Genomic DNA, 19,645 nt, shown 5'->3' with positions numbered 1-19,645 from the left:
GAGGGACTTACGCGGCCTGTTCTTCCTCCCCGAGTCCATCCTCCTCCGTAGCCGGCATTTCTTGGCCGGGGAGTCGTGCTGAGGGGGCGGCGGCTGTGGCTGGAGCTCTGGCTGGAGGGGGAGGCGCGGGGGCGCCGCGTCGCCGCCGCCCGGGAGGCTCCGGCTGCAGAGGCGCGGCGGCTGGATGGGCGGCGGGTGGAAGCCGTTGTGCAGCACTCCGTTCACGGCTGCAGCACCGGCGGGAGTCCCCGGGGCATGCGAGGCCGAGCGCTCCGGCTGCCCGCCGTGGTCGCCCATGCCAGGGGCTGGTGGGGCGGCGCGCGGGGCCCGGCTCAGGCGGCCTCGCTGGAGGTCATTCTCGGGCGTCTTTATTTCCCCGGATCCTCCTTGCGGCTTCCGATTCAACAGCCGCAGAGCCGGCGCCGAGGGATGGCGAGCCGGGCGCTCCTCCCCTCCTCCCGCCGGCGCTCCAACCTCCTCCACGCCCTGCCCCCCGCGCGCCGGCCCCCCGGCGCCGGCCTGGAGCATGCCCACTCCCGGCGCGGAATCGGGGATACCAGCGCACCCCCGGCCGGGGCCCCGGCAGCCCGCCTTCCCCGGATCCCCCAGCCGCGCGACTTCAAACGCGGCTTCCTCGCCTCCCAGACCTGTCTCCGCTACTGAGCATGCCCAGTCCTGCCCGCCACCGCCGCCGCCACCGCCGCCGCCACCGCCGAGCTTCAACATGGGGACTGAAGTTCTCTGGCTTTGCAAAGGAGAGATGGGCGGGTTGGGCTTCGTATGGCGGAGCGAGCCGAGAGGGGACTGGGCTAGGCCGGCGCGAGAGGAGCGAGAAGCTTCGGGAGGAACGTGCGGGGAAGACAAATATCTGTAGAGGTTTGGGTTTGCTAATCCTGTCCCCAGTGAGCTAGATACCTTTGCAAGGTCATTCACGTCGTACTCTCCTCCCCGAAACCTTTGTGAGTGTGTGTGTGTGTTTAGTGAAGTGACCAAACTACTCACAGGCCTGAAGGGAAGGAGAACAATTATTTATAGAAAGATAGGCGGATTTGGAGAGGGAGAAGCGTGTAATTTCTTTGCTGGCACACAGACTCCTTGTGGCCTCGTGGAGTTGTCTTTTGCAGGGAGGAAACCTAGGAATTCAGTGTAAGGACAGTGAAGGTCACAGATGTAGGCGGGATTAACCGGTGCTGGAAGAGACCAAGTAAACAGAAGCAGTCCCAAGCTATAAAAAGCACTTTCCTCACCCAGAAAGGACGTTTAAGAGACAATGTCACTCTATTTATAGAGTAAGGAGTTGCCTGTGTTTTAAGAAGGGAAGGCAGCATCGCAGGGTAGACAACCCCATAGGCTCCGGAGTCAGAGCTGGGTTCAAATTCCAACTCAGCCCCTGATCAAACCAAGAGAAAGTCATTGCTCAAGTTAACACACCTGGCGACAGGGGACAGGACTGGAGACGCTCAGTAGGCAGGACAAATTTGGGTGGTGAGGACCTTCCTAAAGCTGTGTAATCCCGTGAGGCCTCAGCTTTTGAATCTAACTAGGAGTTGTCATGAGAAATCTGTCTGAAAGTACCTGGTACAGTCCTGGCACACAGTTAAACGCCCACAAGAGGTTGTTATCCTTATTACACCGTTATTATTAGCAGATCACCCTTCACTTCCAACAAGGGGAACAAACCATACTCACAGCCATATTTACTGTGTAACTTATTGTGTGTGATGTTCTCCATCATCTGTATTTCCTTAATCTACAGAGGAGTCAGAGGCCTCGGTGCGTTCAGCAGCAGCCAGGGCTCGCACCTTGATCGGAATTCCTTCCAGCAGAGCCTGACCTAGAATCAGAGCTTTGGTCCATTCACACATTTTTTCAGCTAAGGAAACGGAGCCACAGAGGGATGGCTGAGGTTAGTAAGAACAAAGCTAAGAATAAACCTTAATTCTCCTATCTTTGCTTCCCTGACCTTATTATACTTTTGAAGACATGGAGAAAAAACCTAGGTGATCTGGCCCCTGTCTACCTCCCCTGCCTCGTCTTGATCTCCTGATGGTCCCTCTACAGGGAAGACTTTCAGGTCCTCAAACACACGAATATCCCTTTGCATCTGCTGTTTCCGTTGCCTGTTCCCAGACCTCTTTGTCTACTAGATTCCAACTCAATCCTCAGATCTCTGCTTCAACTGCTTATATTTAAAGAAATCTTCCCTGACCCTTAGGACAAGATTAGGGCTCTCTCCTCCTACACTTGACCTTCATGACTCTATCAGTCTGCAATGCTACAATGGGGGTAATCATAGAACATCACTGAGTTGTTACAGTGATGAAATGAATATATATGTAAAGTGTCCAGCACATCATAGGTGCTATGAAAAAGTTAGATATTATTTGATTGTCTCCCTCCACTACACTGTAATCTCCATTAAGGCAGATGACTCTCATTCATCATTGTATCCCTAGGAAGCTCTTGGTAATCATTTGTGACTGAATAAATGACTTTGGTAATATTTCACCCAGGGTGTCTCTCTTTCTACTGTAAATTTGCTAAAAAAAACAGAACAACAACTAAAACCTCCATTGTTACACCTAAATATTCAAACATAAAGTTTTCAAATTCCTACATAATTTAAGCTGAGTAGTTTAGGAAGCACTTTACATCAGAAATGCAAATAGAAGATTTAGCAATGCAGTATCTCCAAGGACATATTCTCGCCAGCTTGGTTCCCAGGCATGGTGAGGAAAGCCTGAGCCAGGTGGCTCAGACCCAGGTAGGGCAGAAGTACTGGTTTGGGGACAGAAAGTCCTCCACCTGCTTCCTTTCTCTCATCATCGTCAGGCTGGTGCCCTGGATCAGTTACACCCTGCATGTGGTAGAGAGGAAGCCAGGAGGCATCTCACAGGTGTATGGGGGTGGGGGGGGGCGGTTTCAGAGGTGAAATTTTGAGGCGTGAGCTATCATGTGCTCCAGCAGGGGAGTTGAACAGATAATATTTGGAAGAGAGAGAGGGAGGGAGGAGAGTGCCACAAGGCACTCTCTCCCTCTGTTCATTTTTTTATTTACTAATCATTTATTAAGCATGTACTATATTGTAGGCAGTAAAACAAATGCAGGGAGTACAAAGCCAAAATAAATGTCTTCGTTGTCCTCTAGGGGCTTACAATTCAGAGAGAGAGGGAGAGGAAAGTCAATGTTCTCCATCATAAGAATAACCTAGGGAGCTTTTTCCTTTTAAACTTTCTGTTGAAAATAAGAGACATACAGAAATGTACACATACCCTAAGGGTAAAGCTCAGTGAATTTTGCACAGATGAACACCCTGTGTAGCCAGCACCTGATCAACAAGCAAGACATGACCAGTAACCTAGGAGAATTTTTAAGAGCCAGTTTTGGGCCGAGGTTCATAGACCTTCAGTAGGTTTGGAGCACAGGAGTCTGCATGGTGATGATGGTGATAATGATGATAAATATTTTTTAAATTAAATAAACAAAACAGTAACTTTTTTCAAAACAGGATTTAAAAAAAAAATGCAGATGGTCCTTCCTTGGAGCAACAATGAATGAAACAAAGTATGTCACCAATGCCATGGAAGGGAATTCCAGAGGACTCCAGAGAGTGAGAAATGATGGAATAGGAAGACAGAGGAGGAAGATGGTGCTGAGATGGATGTTAAGACATGCTTCAGAGAGGAAATGACCCGTAAACTGAATTTTGAACAATAATGGGATTTCATCATGGAAGGTGGAAGGAATTCCATTCAGAACTGAGGGAGTGGAGACTCTGCAGGTGTTTTGAAACCATCTGGCATGTTTGGGAACCTGCCAGGAGTTCAACAAGGCTGAAACACAACCTACGAAGGGAGGAGGTAAGTGATGGACAAAAAGGTTAGATGGGGTCCAAATCTCAGATGGCTTTCTGCACCATAGGAAACAATTTGGACTTTCTCCTGAAGGCCATGAGAAACCATTAAAGAGTTTTAGGTTGTGGAAAAACTACTAGATTTGCATCCTGGGAGGACCTCTGGCAGCAGTCTGGAGAATAAAATAGGGGAGGAAGTTCCTAGCTGGAAAGCCTAGATAGAAGACTACTGGAAACAACCAGGAAAGAGGTGAGAAGGGACTGAGTGAAGGACACACCATTCAGAATGAGATCATCAGGTGGATTTAAAAATTATTTAAAGAATCTATAGGATTTAGTGGCGAATTTCAGGGTGAGGGAGAGGTAAGGCTAGGATAATTTCTGTGTTTCTAGTTTGGGCAACTGGGAATGTGGTGGTTTCAGCATGCAAGATAAAATACGCAGAAAAGGAGCAAAATCTTCTACCTATATTCTCTCTGGGTTTTATACTTTAAGAAGGGTGAGCCTTTAAAAATATAGATCTGATCATGACATTCTTGTACTTAAACTTACATTGATATGTGAGCCATATCAATATTTGCCTATCTCAGTCTAACTCAACCCTTCCTCCCCTCCCCTCCCCCTTCCTTCCTTCCTCCCTTCCTTCCTTCCTTCCTTCCTCTCTCCCTCTCCCTCCCTCCCATAAAAAAAGGGACATCAGCACTAGTTTTCTATTACTCTAAATAAGACTTGTAATTTACTGTTATTTTTTGAAGACACAGATAAAACCTGTCCACCATGCCATCATTACACATCACTGTAGAAATTCTAGTTCCTTGCTAAAATGGAAATAAAGCCAAATTTGCCCAAGTTTCTACCCCTTAATAGGCACACAGATGACACTATGAGCTCAGAGAAAGGGTACTCTTCAAGATATAGTTTAAAAAGAATTACTAGAACTTTAACTGCCAGAATTATATCGACCCAAAATGACTTCTTTTTTGCTTTCTTGCCTTTTTGCTATCGGTGTTGGTACCTTTCTTAGAGATTCGCATGGGGCACCTCACACAAGACACTATTTTCGAGGACAGTGCTACTCTCAATGACCCTGCTTCTCATGCTGCTTTCTTCAGGACCCCGGGGAGGAGCGCTGCTGCAGGCAGTCAGAGGCCACCAAAAGCAAACGCACGCTGCTCTGGTGAGTAACGTGCTGCGGGGAGATTCTCATGACCCCTGCATCAGAGCCTCCCTCTTTTCCTTTCTTCAGAATTGAGCAGCTACTACACAGCAGGCACCAAGCTAAGTACCAGGGGTACACTCTTAAGCAAAAACCAAGTCCCTGTCCTTATCTAGATTACAGAAAAGACAAGCCTTAAGCACATAATCACCGCAAGAGCAAAATAAGTGCATTCCGCGAAGTGCAAAAAAAAGGTAAGACTTGGGGCTTCCCTGGTGGCGCAGTGGTTGAGAGTCTGCCTGCCGATGCAGGGGTCGCGGGTTCGTGCCCCGGTCCGGGAAGATCCCACGTGCCGCGGAGCGGATGGGCCCGTGAGCCATGGCCGCTGAGCCTGCGCGTCCGGAGCCTGTGCTCCGCAGCGGGAGAGGCCACAACAGTGAGAGGCCCGCGTACCGCAAAAAAAAAAAAAAAAAAAATAGGTAAGACTCCTGGTGCCATGAGGGCACACGCCAGGGGCACCTGGCCTAGTCTTAAACTTTAGTAGCTGAAATGATATTTAAGCTAAATTCTGAATATCGAATAGAAGTTAACTAAGGTGGGGGTGGAAGTGGAGGAGGTATTCTTACCATAAATATGGTAGGCACTTGCTGACTGACAGGATGAATTGACCCTGTCCCTCTCAATACGGCAAATCAAAAGTAAGGAAGACTATTCACTGGATGGAACAAACCATTGGAGAGGGTTCAGGCCAATCCCATTCTCTTTACTGTTTTTCTATATGGGTTGATGGAGCATTTTCTACTCGATACTATTGTTGCCTATTTTAGTTTTTTGTTGTTGGTTTGTTTTTTTTTGTTTTGTTTCTGGTCAACAGAGGTGGAAAAATATATCATTAGCAGCTGCTACTACCAGTAATAACCGTGTGTACAGGACTGTAGCCCACCTCACATGAACCAACTTCCTGTCAGTCACTAATATTTTTTGAGCAGCTACCAATTATGATTTGGTGAAGGGAGGTGGAGTGTGGCTGCCTAGAAATTTGATAAGCTATAATCAGAGCGACCCCAAGTACTGGGCATAAGTTTAGGAATGGAGCTCGGTTTAGCAAAATGATAGTAGTCTTCTTATCTAACATTTATTGAGTTCTTACATGCCATACACTGTACTAAGCACACTATTAAGTGTCATCTTTTTTAATTAACACAGTAGTCACTTGAGTTGGGTACTGTTATTATCCTCATATTTTGAAGGAGAGAACTAGAGCTTAGGGAGGCTAACTTGCCCACTTTCACACAGGAGGAAATGTATAACAGACATTTGAAGTCAGGTCTGGGTGGCCCTAGAACCTGCACGTTTCATAACTCAGCCACAGTGCCTCCCAAAAGGTGGCGTATCTCCGGTCACCTGCAGACTTTACGCCATGGTTGCGAACACCTGATACAGTATTCCACTGCCCACACAGCATTGCTCTTCACAACAATTACTGGGTCCCTTTACTTCTCACTGAAATGTTTTTGCAGTCTAGTATCTTAAACTTTTGTCTCCAAAAGAGCCTTTTTTCCCTTTTTATTTTTTAAATTATTTTTTAATTTTATTTATTTATTTATTTCTGGCTGCGTTGGGTCTTCGTTTGCTGCACGCGGGCTTTCTCTAGTTGTGGCGAGCGGGGGCTACTCTTCATTGCAGTGTGCATGCTTCTCATTGCGGTGGCTTCTCTTTGTTGCGGAGCGCAGGTTCTAGGCACGCAGGCTCAGCAGTTGCGGCACGTGGGCTCAGTAGTTGTGGCGCACGTGCTTAGTTGCTCCGCAGCATGTGGGATCTTCCTGGACCAGGGTTCGAACCTGTATCCCCTGCATTGGTAGGCGGATTCTTAACCACTGCACCACCAGGGAAGTCCGTCCCATTTTTTAAAATTAATTAATTAATTAAGTTTTGGCTGCATTGGGTCTTTGTTTCCCTTTTTTAAAAAAATGTCCTAGAGGGCTTCCCTGGTGGCCCAGTGGTTGGGAGTCCGCCTGCCGATGCAGGGGACACGGGTTCGTGCCCTGTTCCGGGAAGAACCCACATGCCGCGGAGCGGCTGGGCCCGTGGGCCATGGCCGCTGAGGCTGCACGTCCAGAGCCTGTGCTCCGCAGCGGGAGAGGCCACAACAGTTAGAGGCCCGCATACCGCAAAAAAAAAAAAAAACGTCCTAGCTATTACCATTCTCTATTTTATATACTTATTCAACTAATATTTTTTAATGATGCTACCATGTGTAATCCACTGTTCCCAGTTACAGTGATGAGCAAGGTAAAAAGTCCCTCCCACCATGGAGCACACCTTCCTCTGGGGAGGTGGGCAGGGGAAGTCAGAAAATAAACAATTAAATAAATAAATACAGACTGTGTTAAGTAACATAAAAATCAAATAAAATGATGTGAAAGAGAATTATTGGAAGAAAGGAACCAGTTTACATGGGGGTAGTTGAGGAATCCACATTGATACTGGTTCCTGAAGGTTGAGAGGCTGAGGTGCGAAGTATCACGTAGAGAGATTTGGAAGAGCATTCCAGCATATGGAAGAGGAAAAAAAAAAATGTGTACCTGTATCTGTATCTATATCCATATCCATATCTACATCTCTGTGTGTATGTGTGTGTGTGTATATGTATTCATCTCTTCAACACCAAAGTTCCAATATTTGGGGGGATGCTGGTGAAGAGGGGGTATGCACATTCCTTTGAGAATGATTATCAGTGGAAGGGACAGGCTTTGATTAGGGTCCCAGCATTCAGGGCATTCAAATTTGTCTTATAGCTTCCCTGTTGTCTGGGCGAAGTCTCCTATGAATACTGAAGTTTCTTCAGCTGCAAGTGATAAAAGCCACTTTAACTCATTTCCTCATAAAATGAATTAGTGCAGGGAATTGGGTAAGTAAAAATCGCTGGAGAGTTTGAAGGAACAGCCTCTAGGCTGTGCTCCCAGTAATGAATCCCAGAATCCCACCACAGGATCAGCTTCCTAAGGGAACTTCTGTAAGGGAACTGCTACTTCTTGTACAACAGTAAACCAAGAAATCAGGGAGGGCTTCCCTGGTGGCCAGTGGTTGAGAGTCCGCCTGCCGATGCGGGGGATGCGGGTTCGTGCCCTGGTCCGGGAAGATCCCACATGCCGCAGAGCGGCGGGGCCCGTGAGACATGGCCGCTGAGCCTGCGCGTCCGGAGCCTGTGCTCCGCAACGGGAGAGGCCACAACAGCGAGAGGCCTGCGTACCACAAAAAAAAAAAAAAAAAAAGAAATCAGGGAGTCATTGCTCCTACCGCCGGGTCCAGGACTGACTGTCTCAGTCTGAATGGAAACCTACAAAATTCGTGTCCTGTATTCTGTCCCGCCAAATCCATGATTGTATTTTTGTTTTAATTAATTTACGATTTAAAAAAATTAACTTATTTTAAAAACCACTTTATTGAGCTATGACTGACATATAAAAAAACTGTATATATTTAATGTATACCACTTGATGAGTTTAGAGATAATTATATACCTGTGAAACCATCACCACAATTTTTCACCACAAGTTTTGGCATAAACTTATCCATCACTTCCAAAAGTTTCCTTTTGCCCTCTTTCCCTACTATTACATTATGATGATGATGATGATAAGAACACTTAACATGAGATCTACCATCTTAGCAAATTTGTAAGTACATGCTATTATTAAGTATAGGCATTACCTTGTACAGTAGATCTCAAAGACTTAGCTTGCATAACTGAAACTTTGTACCCTTTGACTAATACGTCCCCATTTTCCTCTCCCTCCAGCCCCTGGCAATCACGGTTCTACTCTCTGCTTCTATGAGTTTGAGTATTTTAGATTCCTCATATAAGTGGTATCATGTAGTATTTGTCCTTCTGTGTCTGGTTTATTTCACTTTGCATAATGTCCTCTAGGTTCATCCATATGTTGCAAATGTCAGGATTTCCTCTTTTATAAAACCTGAATAATATTCCATTACATGTACATACCACATCTTTTTTTTAATCCATTCATCCATTGATGGACATCTAGGTTGCTTCAATGTCTTGGCTACAGTGAAGAATGGTGTAATTGACATGGGGGTGCAGATATCTCTTCAAGATCCTGAGATCAATTCCTCTATATTTAATCCCAGAAGCGGGATTGTTGGATCATATGGTAGTTCTGTTTTTTAAGTTTTTGGAGAACCTCCATATTGTTTTCCATAGTAGCTGTACTATTTAAATTTAAATAGTAACATGTGGCCACTAGCTACCGTATTGGGCAGCAATGTATACAGTGGGGATAACAGTGGTATCTACCTCATTTACTTATTTATTCAACAAATACTTATAGAGTATCTTCTGTGAGCACCTACAGGTATTGTGCTAGGGAAAATATCATGAAGCTTACAACCAGTAAGGCAATCAGACCCATTTAACAGGTGAACAAATAAAATAACTACAGTTTACAGTTAGTAGTATAAAGGAAGTAAACGAGATAGAGCCTTACAGAATAATAGGGGGTGCATTCTTTAGACGAGGCATGAGCGGAAACCTCTTTCAAGAGATGGTGAATGACCCACACTACCACTGCCTTCCAGCTCAGCGTAGCCACGTGACACAACTCTGGCCAGCGGGAACGAAGTGGAAATGAGCCAAAGGATGTTTCAGGAAAGATCTGGGGTTTTTTCATAGCAAAGGAACTGGTGAACCAATTTGAGAACACTCCCAAAGGGCAAAGATGAGACAATTTGAGCATTAATAAGGATAATAACTGCAATGTATTGAAACTCATCAAATATGTTTAAATCCAAAAGTTCATAAAGACAACTTTTTTAAAAAGGCTGACTGGTTATCATTGGAGGACACTAGTGAATCAAGTCATTATTTTGAAAACAGGTAAACTAAGGAAAAGAATCAAGCATTTTATCTTTCCTTTATTTTCTGTACCCATTGAGTAACCTAATAATAAAGGCAGGAAGTTTCTCTTTATAGAAGTATTCCAGCTAATAAATGAAGAAGGAATGATATAATTAAAACATCACCATTTTATAACATAATTAATGGAGCTAGGCAGTCATCATCAAAAGCTGCTATTATCACAAAGAGAAACAATCAGACATTAGATGCTTTCAGATAGCAGAACATAACAAAAAACCTGAATCTAATCAAACCTGTAGTTCCAACTATGAACTTATAAGATATAGAAGACAGAGGACACCATCTGGATGCAATTAGGAAAATCCAGATTGTAGGAAACTGTACAGGCAAATGACCTAGTTTCTTCAAAAAATAAATTGAGAGAAAACAAAAGAAAGGGGATCCTACAGATCAAAAGGGACTTCAAGGATATATCAATTGCAAGTAGTAGTCTTATTTGGATACTTTAAACTATAAAAAGTATGACTTTTATGGGACACTTGGAAATTTGAACACTGGATATTTGATGATATTCATGAACTGCTAATTTTTCTGTGATAATGGTATTGTGGTTTTGTTTAAAAAGGAAGAGTTTTATCTTTTAGAGATACATAGTGAAATATTTGGGGAAAATGCTACAGTGTCTGGGATTTGCTTCAAAATAATAAGGGGAGAGGGAGAGTGTGTGCAGAGGGTATAGATGAAATATGACTGGCCACAGATTGATAATTATTGTAGTTGCATAATGGATCCATGGATGGGGAGTGTCTTCATATCATTCTCTTCGTTATGTTTGGAATTCTGCGTTATAAAAAGTTAAATCAGAAGTGGGCTTTGCTCCTTTACTCTCCTCTTATTTTGCCTTGAAGATAGAGTTAAGGCCTTAAGGTGTACCAGCCATCTGTGACCATGAGGCAGCAAGTCTGAGGTCAGACACGAGAAGGACAATACATGAAGGAAGGTAGAGCTGAAAGACAGAAAGAGGCTGAGTCCCTATAAGCTCATGGAGCTGTTGTGCCGGCCCTAGAATGCCTACTTCTGGAAATTTTGTTATAAGAGATAAACAAACCTCCACGTGTTTAAACCCCTCTTGGATTTGCGGGCAAGACCGTTCTTAGATCATACTGTTAAGATCCAAAATATGAAAAGCAGCAATCTAGGTGAAGAGCAAAGCAGAGGGCATCACAGTCAGAAGACCCTGGGACAGTGAAGCATTTGGAGCTCACAGAAGGCCTGTGTGACTACAGCATGATGAAGGAGAAGAAGAGTAGGGTAAGATGAGGTTGAAGGTGTAGACAAGGGCTTGAAGGCTTGAGGCACGGTAGTCTCCGGTAAGCACTTTGGATTATTCTAAGCATAATGGGAAACCCGTGACAGTTTTGAGGCAGACACGTGACAATAACCGATTTATTTATGTTTAGAAAGATAACTCTGGCCGCTACATAGGAAAGGACAAGGGCAGGGGCAAGTGGGAAAGCCTGGAGGCAGCCGTCCAGATGAAAGATGATGGCAGTCTGGCAGTAGAGATGGATAGAAGTGGGCAGTTTTGAGACTTATTTTGGAAGTAAAATCAACAGAAATTATTAAATAAATTTATGAAATTAGGGAAGGGGAAAAGTCAAGGGTGGCTCCTAGTTTTCTGGGTTTAGCAGTAAAGTAGAATTGGACGAGGTAAACTTCATATGCCAGTTGGATATCCTAGTAGGTATGTCAATTAGGCAGTAGGGATGTGAGTATGGGGATGGTAAGAGAGGCCTGAACTATAGATATACATTTGGAAGCCATCAGCATAATATTGCATTTAAAGCTTGTGATGGATGAGATCACCTAGGGAAACAGCGTAGGTTCAGAAGAAAACAGGACCCAGGATCGAAACTTGAGAAATACTAACATTGACACCCGGAGCTGAGAAAGGAAAAAAGACTGAGGATGGAGACTCTCACAAAGGAGAAGGAAAACCAGGTGAAAATCTGGTTTGGTTCACCATAAGGTATCCCAGAAATTAAGAGCAGGGAATATTTCGTAGTCCAAGTGGGCCTCATGCTGCTGAGAAGTGAAATAAGAAGATAACAATAAAGGAGACACTGCTGTTGATAATAAGAAGGTCACTGGTGACCCTGACAGGAGCAATCTCAGAAGAGTGGTGGAGCTGGAATCCAAATCTGAGTGAGCTGAGGAGTAAATAGGTGGCGAAGGAGAGACAATGTGTGTAGAAACTTTCCTGAGAATCTGCCATAAAGGGAGCAGAGAAACAAGGCAGTAACTGGAGGGACTTTAGGTGTCAAGTTTTCAAAGACAAAGAGATACTGGAGCCTATCTGAATGCCCATAGAATGATCCATTGGTGAGAGTAAAAGGCGATGGGATTTAGAACACAAATGAAGGACTGGTCTTTAACGGGAGGAGGGGCACTTCCTCCTTGGTTGAAAGAGCAATGGAAAAGTAGATGCAGATGCAGGGAGAAGTCTAGATTTGGTGACTAAAAGATGACATAGTTTCCCTCTCTTTAATTGGTGGAATATGATGTGAAGTCATCAGCTTAAAGTGAGGGAAAGAGGGTCTGGGGAAGGTGTGAGGAGAGAGGAAGGGTATAAAATAGTGCAAATTCCCCTTCTGAAACTGCCAGGCAGTAGTGTTGAGAGACCTCTTGAGGATGGTGATGAGGGATTTAAAGTTATTTGTGAGATGCTCAGTAAATATAAGCTATCATTATTCTTAAATGCCAGTTAAGTAAGGCTCACTTAACCCTAATAACATACCTACAAAGCTAGGTGTTATTACCGTCATTTCAAAGAGAAAATTCAGTGTCCCCAAATTCATTAAGTTGTCCAGAATCATACACTGGTTTAGGCGGTGGAGTGGCATTTGAACCCAGACTGGGTACCCATAAAAGCCAGAGCCTCCCCCACCAAACCAGGTAAGCTGAGGTAGCATTGTCGTATCTAGCTGCAGAGTGTCTGGAGCACCCTCTGCAAGTTGGAGGAACACCAGCTTTCACAGATCACGCCTGGTCCTCTGAGCTAAAGCAGTTGAAGAAAATTCTGCCAGGGTAAGTTTTCAGATGCCATCCCTGTTGCTGCTCTGCAGAGGTCACACATGACTTTGAATCAAAGTCAATGCCAATAACGAGCTACTATATTTTTACACAGGAGCCAATTCAGCAGCTAGGGTAGGGATGGCACTTATTTTCAGCCAGTGTTTCTCATTCAAATACCTGTTTCAGATTCCATGGTGGATAAAAAAAGGTTTCGTTTGTTTACTGGCATTAAATAGCATGTATTCTGCTCCTGATTTTGTGGATCTGGAATCAGGACAGGGCTCAGGGAAAATAGCTTGTCTATTTCATGATGACTAGATGGTTGGGATGATTCAACTGGGGACATATATCTGAGGCCTTAATTCTGATCGCAGTTTAGTTCCTCAGTTTTTCTCCCCATCGTGTCTGCTGGAGCTGAAATGTCCAGGATGACTTCCTCCCTTCCACGTCTGGCGCCTAGGTTGGGGTGGATGGAGCAGCCTGGGCTGGCTGGTCATCATTCTCTTTCCACATGATAAGTCTGCTGGGTGGCTTGGGCTTCCTCACAACATGGCAGTCTCAGGGTAGTCAGACTTATGTGGTGGCTGGCTTCAAAAATGTATATTCATGTTGTATATTCTATATTCATATTATAGAATAGTATAATAGTATTTTTATTGTTTTAATAGCCACTTTTGAGCTATTACAAATAATGCCGCTGTGAACATTTATGCACAAGTTTTTGTGTGGGTACCTATTGACGTTTTTCTTTTTTTGGCTGGACCCGCGGCTTGCAGAATCTTAGTTCCCCAACCAGGAATTGAAACTTGGCCCTTGGCAGTGAAAGCGTGGAGTCCTAACCACTGGACTGCCAGGGAATTCCCTCATATTGAGTTTCAAAGTATAAAAATGCACAGGGGGATGAGGGATAATTTTTGGGGGCAGTGGATATATTCTATATCATGATCGTGGTAGTGGTTACATACTGTATATATTGGTCAAAACTCATTAAATTGTACACTTAGATGTATTTGTATTCAAATTATATCTCAGTAAAGCCAACCCCCTAAATAAAGGATGGAATTGGAGGGGGACAGATTTGGAGGCGTATTAATATATATAATGTTTCAACAATATACCAATATCTTCACATACATTTTCTCAAGAAAGCAAACAAAAACTATGATCATTTCAATAAGCCAGTGAGATAAGTAAGAAGATATTACTGTGTCCATTTTAGATATGAGGAATTTACACCTGCATAGTTTGGTTGTGTGGATTGTCCAATATCACAGAGCTGCCAATTGGCAGAGGCAGAATTTCTTCCACCATTTTTTACCTCTGAAGTTTTCAAATGCTTAATCAAATTTGCTTACAAAAATTGAGGGAGAAAGAAGCTACACCTGTACAGATTTCATATTTGGACACAGAATAAAGAAGTTCCCCCACATGCTGGGTCTTCCATGACCTAAAATAAAAAATGAAAAAAAGTGATGACTCAAATCACAACTAGAACAGGACCTCTGAAAAGCAAGAAATTTAAAAATATCCCACCTTTGATTGCAACGCTCTTTTAAGTTGCTCTAACACTTGAGCTTTGATTTTATTGAGAATCGAATGTTCTGTATCTCTTCCTGCTCTTACCAGGTTCTGTGGGTCCTATGCTTACGTGCTCAGATCCTTTGCCTGCCGTACCTCTACCCTGCTGCTGGCTCCTGAAGGCCGGCTCTCTCAGCGTCCAGGGGCAGCTGTCTTCCAGCTGGCTTAGTCAATGGGAGGCGCTGGTGAGAATGGCAGAGTTGTCTTCTCCTTCCCTTGCTGCCTTGGGAGGCATCTCCCCGAAGCTGCTGCCCCTCTTCTGAGTCTCCAGCAGGTATGGGACATGCCTGTCTTGACTTTTTCTTCTGCTGGGTGATCGTAACTCCTGGGATCTGATGATACCACCTTCTCGCTGCGTCTTGCCAGCCTAAGGATGGTGGTGGCTTCTTGCTGTTGCTAAAGTCTGTGCTGCCTCGCTGTCCTCTGATTAGCTTCGCTGCCTCTTCTTTCCTGTACCAACCCCCTCTTTTGAGGGATGTTTTACAATAGACCATCTGTGATATTGACTTAGGATTGGGCCTAGGACCATACCTGAAAATAGTTTTGTTCTTTTTTTTTGCGGTACGCAGGCCTCTCACTGCTGTGGCCTCTCCCGTTGCGGAGCACAGGCTCCGGACGCGCAGGCTCAGTGGCCATGGCTCATGGGCCCAGCCGCTCCACGGCACGTGGGATCTTCCCGGACCGGGGCACGATCCCGCGTCCCCTGCATCGGTAGGCGGACTCTCAACCACTGCGCCACCAGGGAAGCCCCTGAAAATAGTTTTAACCACTTCCCTTGGCATCCATTTCTGGTCCACCCTTCAGGCATGTTTAGATATGACATTCATTATTCCATTATGGATGGGTATATTTGTGTCATCAATGCAACCCCCAGAAAATTAAAATTTATTTGTCATATCAGCTAGTCTGCAGTCATCCAACAGCTGAAATAATGTATTTAAAAGTTCTGGAATCTCCGAGGAAACCTTAAGCTGCCCATTGGTCATAATAACATTTAGCATGTTAAATTAGTACAGTGGCAATTTTATTAGTCAGCATACTTAATACTAGGTTCTGTAATAAATAAATCCAAAATCTCAGCGACTTAATACGATAAAAGTGTATTTGTTGTTCACAAAGAGTTCAATGTTCTCAGCTGGGGGTGTCTGCTCTGTGCAGTTAATTAGGAAACTCGTGTTGCCCTAGATGTTGACATCAGCTAGCAGAGGAGTGACAACAGAGAGGAATGTGGAGGTGTTTTAGGAACCAAGACTGGAAACAGCACACATCAACTTTGTCCACATCTCATTGGCCAGAACTCAGTCACGTGCCCCTCCACCCACCCACCCCAATTGCAGGAGAGCCTGAGAAATATAGTTTAAATTAATGCCTGGGAAGAAAAAGAAATGACCTGGGAAAACACATGGTCAGTCTCCGCCACTATTTTCCCTTTTGGTCAATAACTTTCCATTTCATCCTTCCTCCCACTTACAGAATAAACTCCTCTCCACCCAACCCGCTAGAACATTATCGGAAGTCACTGCTGAATCCAGCTCAAAGCCCTGGGTGATGCTCAGTCAGCTCTATCTGGTTCACATGTGGTTCTTTTTGTTTGAGAAATTTGTAAAGTAAAAAGAGGAGTCATCTGCCCCCTGCTCCTTTCTCCTCCCCAAATATACACTGGTAGGCAGAGACAAGGAACTTCGGTGTCCCATACGGAAAGGGAAGAAATGAAAGACAGAAAGCCGACAGTGGTTCAAAGCGGTAGGTCAGGCACTGTGACATCTCCCTGACCAGGAAGCACTGGGAAATGTCTTTGACTGGACTCTGTTTCTCCTCTACGAGAGGCATTGTTTTGTCCATATTTTTCTGTGACCCCTGGTTCCACTCTTCAGGAATTCTCTTCGTTGTTCATTATCCTCTGTGGCAATATCTGAAGTGGGTGATAAGAGGGTAAATTATTTCCGGGACTATGCAGATTTTGGAGTCTGCTTCCTTCTCATGGAAAACTGGGAGTCCAAAGCTGGTTGTTGTTTCCTGCCTTAACTAGGCTTTGTCCCAGACTTCTGTTTTCTTTGGAAATACTATTTCCTCAGAAACCTAACAGGCTTCCCATTGATTTCCTTCTAGACAGTTCCTCTGCCACAAACTACAGCCCAAACACTTTCCTAGACATAGTTCTCAATATCCTTTCTGTCTTTGTTCCCTTATCCTCATGCCTCCCTCTTTTTACTGGCAGCCACCTTGATGCTATCAGGTTGAAAGGGAAAGCCACGTGTGACGTGGCTTGTGCCAAGAGGTGGTGGTGACTGAGCAGTCCTGTGTTGCTCACAGTTTTCTCACTCTTATTTTCTACTATTTGGGGTCTAGAAGTAGTCTACTTCAAGACCCCCAATTTATGTAATTTTCCTATTTTCTTTCATTTCTTGCTGCAAACTACCAAAACTTGCCAGTCACTTGTGGCCAAAATGCACTAACAGTTTGATTCCTTCCAACTGCTTCTCTTGGAGCCAGCAGTCTGTAAGCATATGGCCTTCCTCTCAAGAGAGAATTTTTGCCAAGTGTTTTGCCATGCACAGCATGGATTGCCACCTTTTCTGCCTCTGGGATCAGTTTCCTTTCTTCCCACAACTGGCACGCTAAGCCAGTGCCACTTATTTTAGGTTTTGGGTTTTTTTTTTAGGAGTACCCCACTTCGAGGTCCCATTTGTGGCTTTTGTTATAGTATTATTGCTAGTTGCATAAAAAGAACTTCCAAATCTCAATCTCAGTACCTTAAGACAGCAAACGCAATCAAATTCATTTCTCACTCCACAGTCCAGATTAGGGGTGAGGGCGAGTGTGGAGAGAGGGAACTCTGCACCGTGCAGTCAGAGATGAGGCTAACAGAGGCTCTACCATCTTCAGTGCATGACTCGCAAAGGTGCTCTGAGTATGGATATCCAGCCAGCAGCTGGAAGAGGACAGAGAGCGTGGACAATCACATGGATGTTTTAGGAGTTAGGTCTATGAGAGGTGCATCACTCTGCACACGTTTCATTTGTCAAAAGCCAATGATATTGCACAGGAGCTGAGTAGGTTACATAAGTGAGTTGAATGGGAACCAGGATGAATTCAGGAAGTGCATATTCTTTCTAAGTGAGTGGTAGCCATTCAACTCCAACTAATTACTGTCATGCGGGAATGCAGGGTTGCCAGATCTGATCTTTCTAGAGCAGCCAGAAATCCAGATTCCTATGTGAAGTCTTGTGATGTTTAAATGTTCGTGTGATAAGACAGTCCCTGAGATGATCTCCAATGATCTCGTGTAGTCACTTGTGTAGTCACAAGTGACTGTATGTCCTTGTGTCGTCACTTACACAACGTATATCATTGTGTCAGGGCTGGTCTGAGTGACCAATAAAATATGACGGGATTGATGATATGTGACCTACTTCCAAGGTTAGGTCATAAAACATATGAAAGACTGTCTTGCTTTCTCTGGGATTACTCACACTAGGGGAGGTCAGCCACTGTGAAATGAGGACAGTCAAGCAGTCTGTGAAGAGGCCTACATGGGGTATAACTGAGGTCTCCCATCAACAGTCAGCACCATCATGCCAATCATGTGAGTAAGCCACCTTGAAAGTGAATCATCCATCCCTAGTCAAGCCTTCAGATGATACAGCCCCAGCCAACATTACATCTGCAACTTCACAGGAGACCATGAGACAGAACCACCCAGCTAAGACACTGAGATAATAGACACTGAGATTATTGTGTTTTAAGCCACTATTTTTTTTTTTTATATTTTGTTGCTCAGCAATAGGTAACTGATAATGGTCATGGTCATAACTCACTTTAAAAAATTTTTAAAGTTAAACATTGTGTATAAAAAAATTTCCTTCTGCTGAATTCAGGCTACCAGTCTATAATATCTATAGAGAAGAAAGCAAGAAACAGTGGGCTTCCATTTTCTGATTCTTGCTTGCTTTGAACTGAACTTTTCAAGCATCATAAATCCAAGAGGAAAAATGATTTAATGAACTGCATTACTTTTGCCAGATTCAGAAGGACTTGTGTTCAAACATGACTCCACTACTTACTAGTTATGAGACCTTGGAAAATTTACTTAACCTCTTTTGGCTACAGTTTCCTTATTTGGAAAAGAGGAATAACAACAGAAGTACTTCTCAGGAAAAATTGTGAAATACTCTGAAATGAGTATAAGAAAAGATTAGTGGGTGTCCTATCTAGTTTATTCATCCAGATTATCTCTGCATTTCACTGTCTTTGAGTTATTTCACAACTCTATAATTTGTAGAAAACAGAGTAATGCAATTTTTTTTTTTTTTCGGTACGCGGGCCTCTCACTGCTGTGGCCTCTCCCGTTGCGGAGCACAGGCTCTGGACGCGCAGGCTCAGCGGCCATGGCTCACGGGCCCAGCCGCTCCGCGGCATGTGGGATCTTCCCGGACCAGGGCACGAACCCGTGTCCCCTGCATCGGCAGGCAGGCGGGCTCTCAACCACTGCACCACCAGGGAAGCCCTAATGCAAATGTTCTTATTCATAGAAATGCAAATTGTGTCTACTGGTATGCAACTGATTACTGTCCCATGGATAAAGATCAGTTTTACACCAATAAAGTAAGTTCATTTAAGCATTCCTGATGGCTTAATGTATTTGCTCTTTGGATTCTCATTTGGACTGGCTGTAACATCTTAGTTATTATATTATTAATTGATATGTTAAATAAAACCAGAAACATACGTTTATTTTATATTTGAATGTGAGTCATGATTCAACTTCAAAAAAATTTACCCTTTGACAGATATCAGAGTGCTGTTATGATGAATAAACAAATCAATGCATGTGAATCCCTTAGCACTGTGCCTGACACAGAGTGTTCAATAATAATTAGCTCATTTTATAATGCTAACGAAAAGGGTAGTGAAGAAGCAATGATGTGAGGTCACCAATTTAGATGAAACAAAGGTCCACTGGTCCACCTATTCACCCATTCCTGTTTTCCCAAAAGGATACTCAGAGAAAACAACTTTGCCAATCAACAAAACAGCAGTCAAAATGCTAACCAACACAGTAATTACACAACGAGATCTCTGAAAAATCATCTAACCTATCCTA

The 19,645-nt window shown here is 44.1% G+C and overlaps 1 protein-coding gene across 6 annotated transcripts in view; it reads right to left on the bottom strand.

Annotated features, from left to right (window-relative positions):
• PANK1 (pantothenate kinase 1) overlaps positions 1–19,645 on the bottom strand; it is a 110,908-nt gene that overhangs the window by 68,139 nt on the left and 23,124 nt on the right. Inside the window, exon 1 of one of the 6 annotated variants that reach the window (XM_060286499.1) lies at positions 916–934. The exons of 3 other annotated variants lie outside the window; for them this stretch is intronic. Coding sequence is in view for 2 of the 3 variants with exons in the window: in XM_030865048.2 (XP_030720908.1) it covers positions 12–726 (715 nt within the window). In the remaining variant the exon portion in view is untranslated. Of the gene's footprint in view, positions 1–11; positions 888–915; positions 935–19,645 lie in introns of those variants that run through there. 2 more of the 6 variants (XM_030865048.2, XM_060286497.2) reach the window with 2 other exon arrangements.

Source organism: Globicephala melas, chromosome 16 (genome assembly GCF_963455315.2).
Source record: "Globicephala melas chromosome 16, mGloMel1.2, whole genome shotgun sequence".
NCBI lineage: Eukaryota > Metazoa > Chordata > Mammalia > Artiodactyla > Delphinidae > Globicephala > Globicephala melas.
This window is presented reverse-complemented; position numbering and strand designations above follow the sequence as displayed.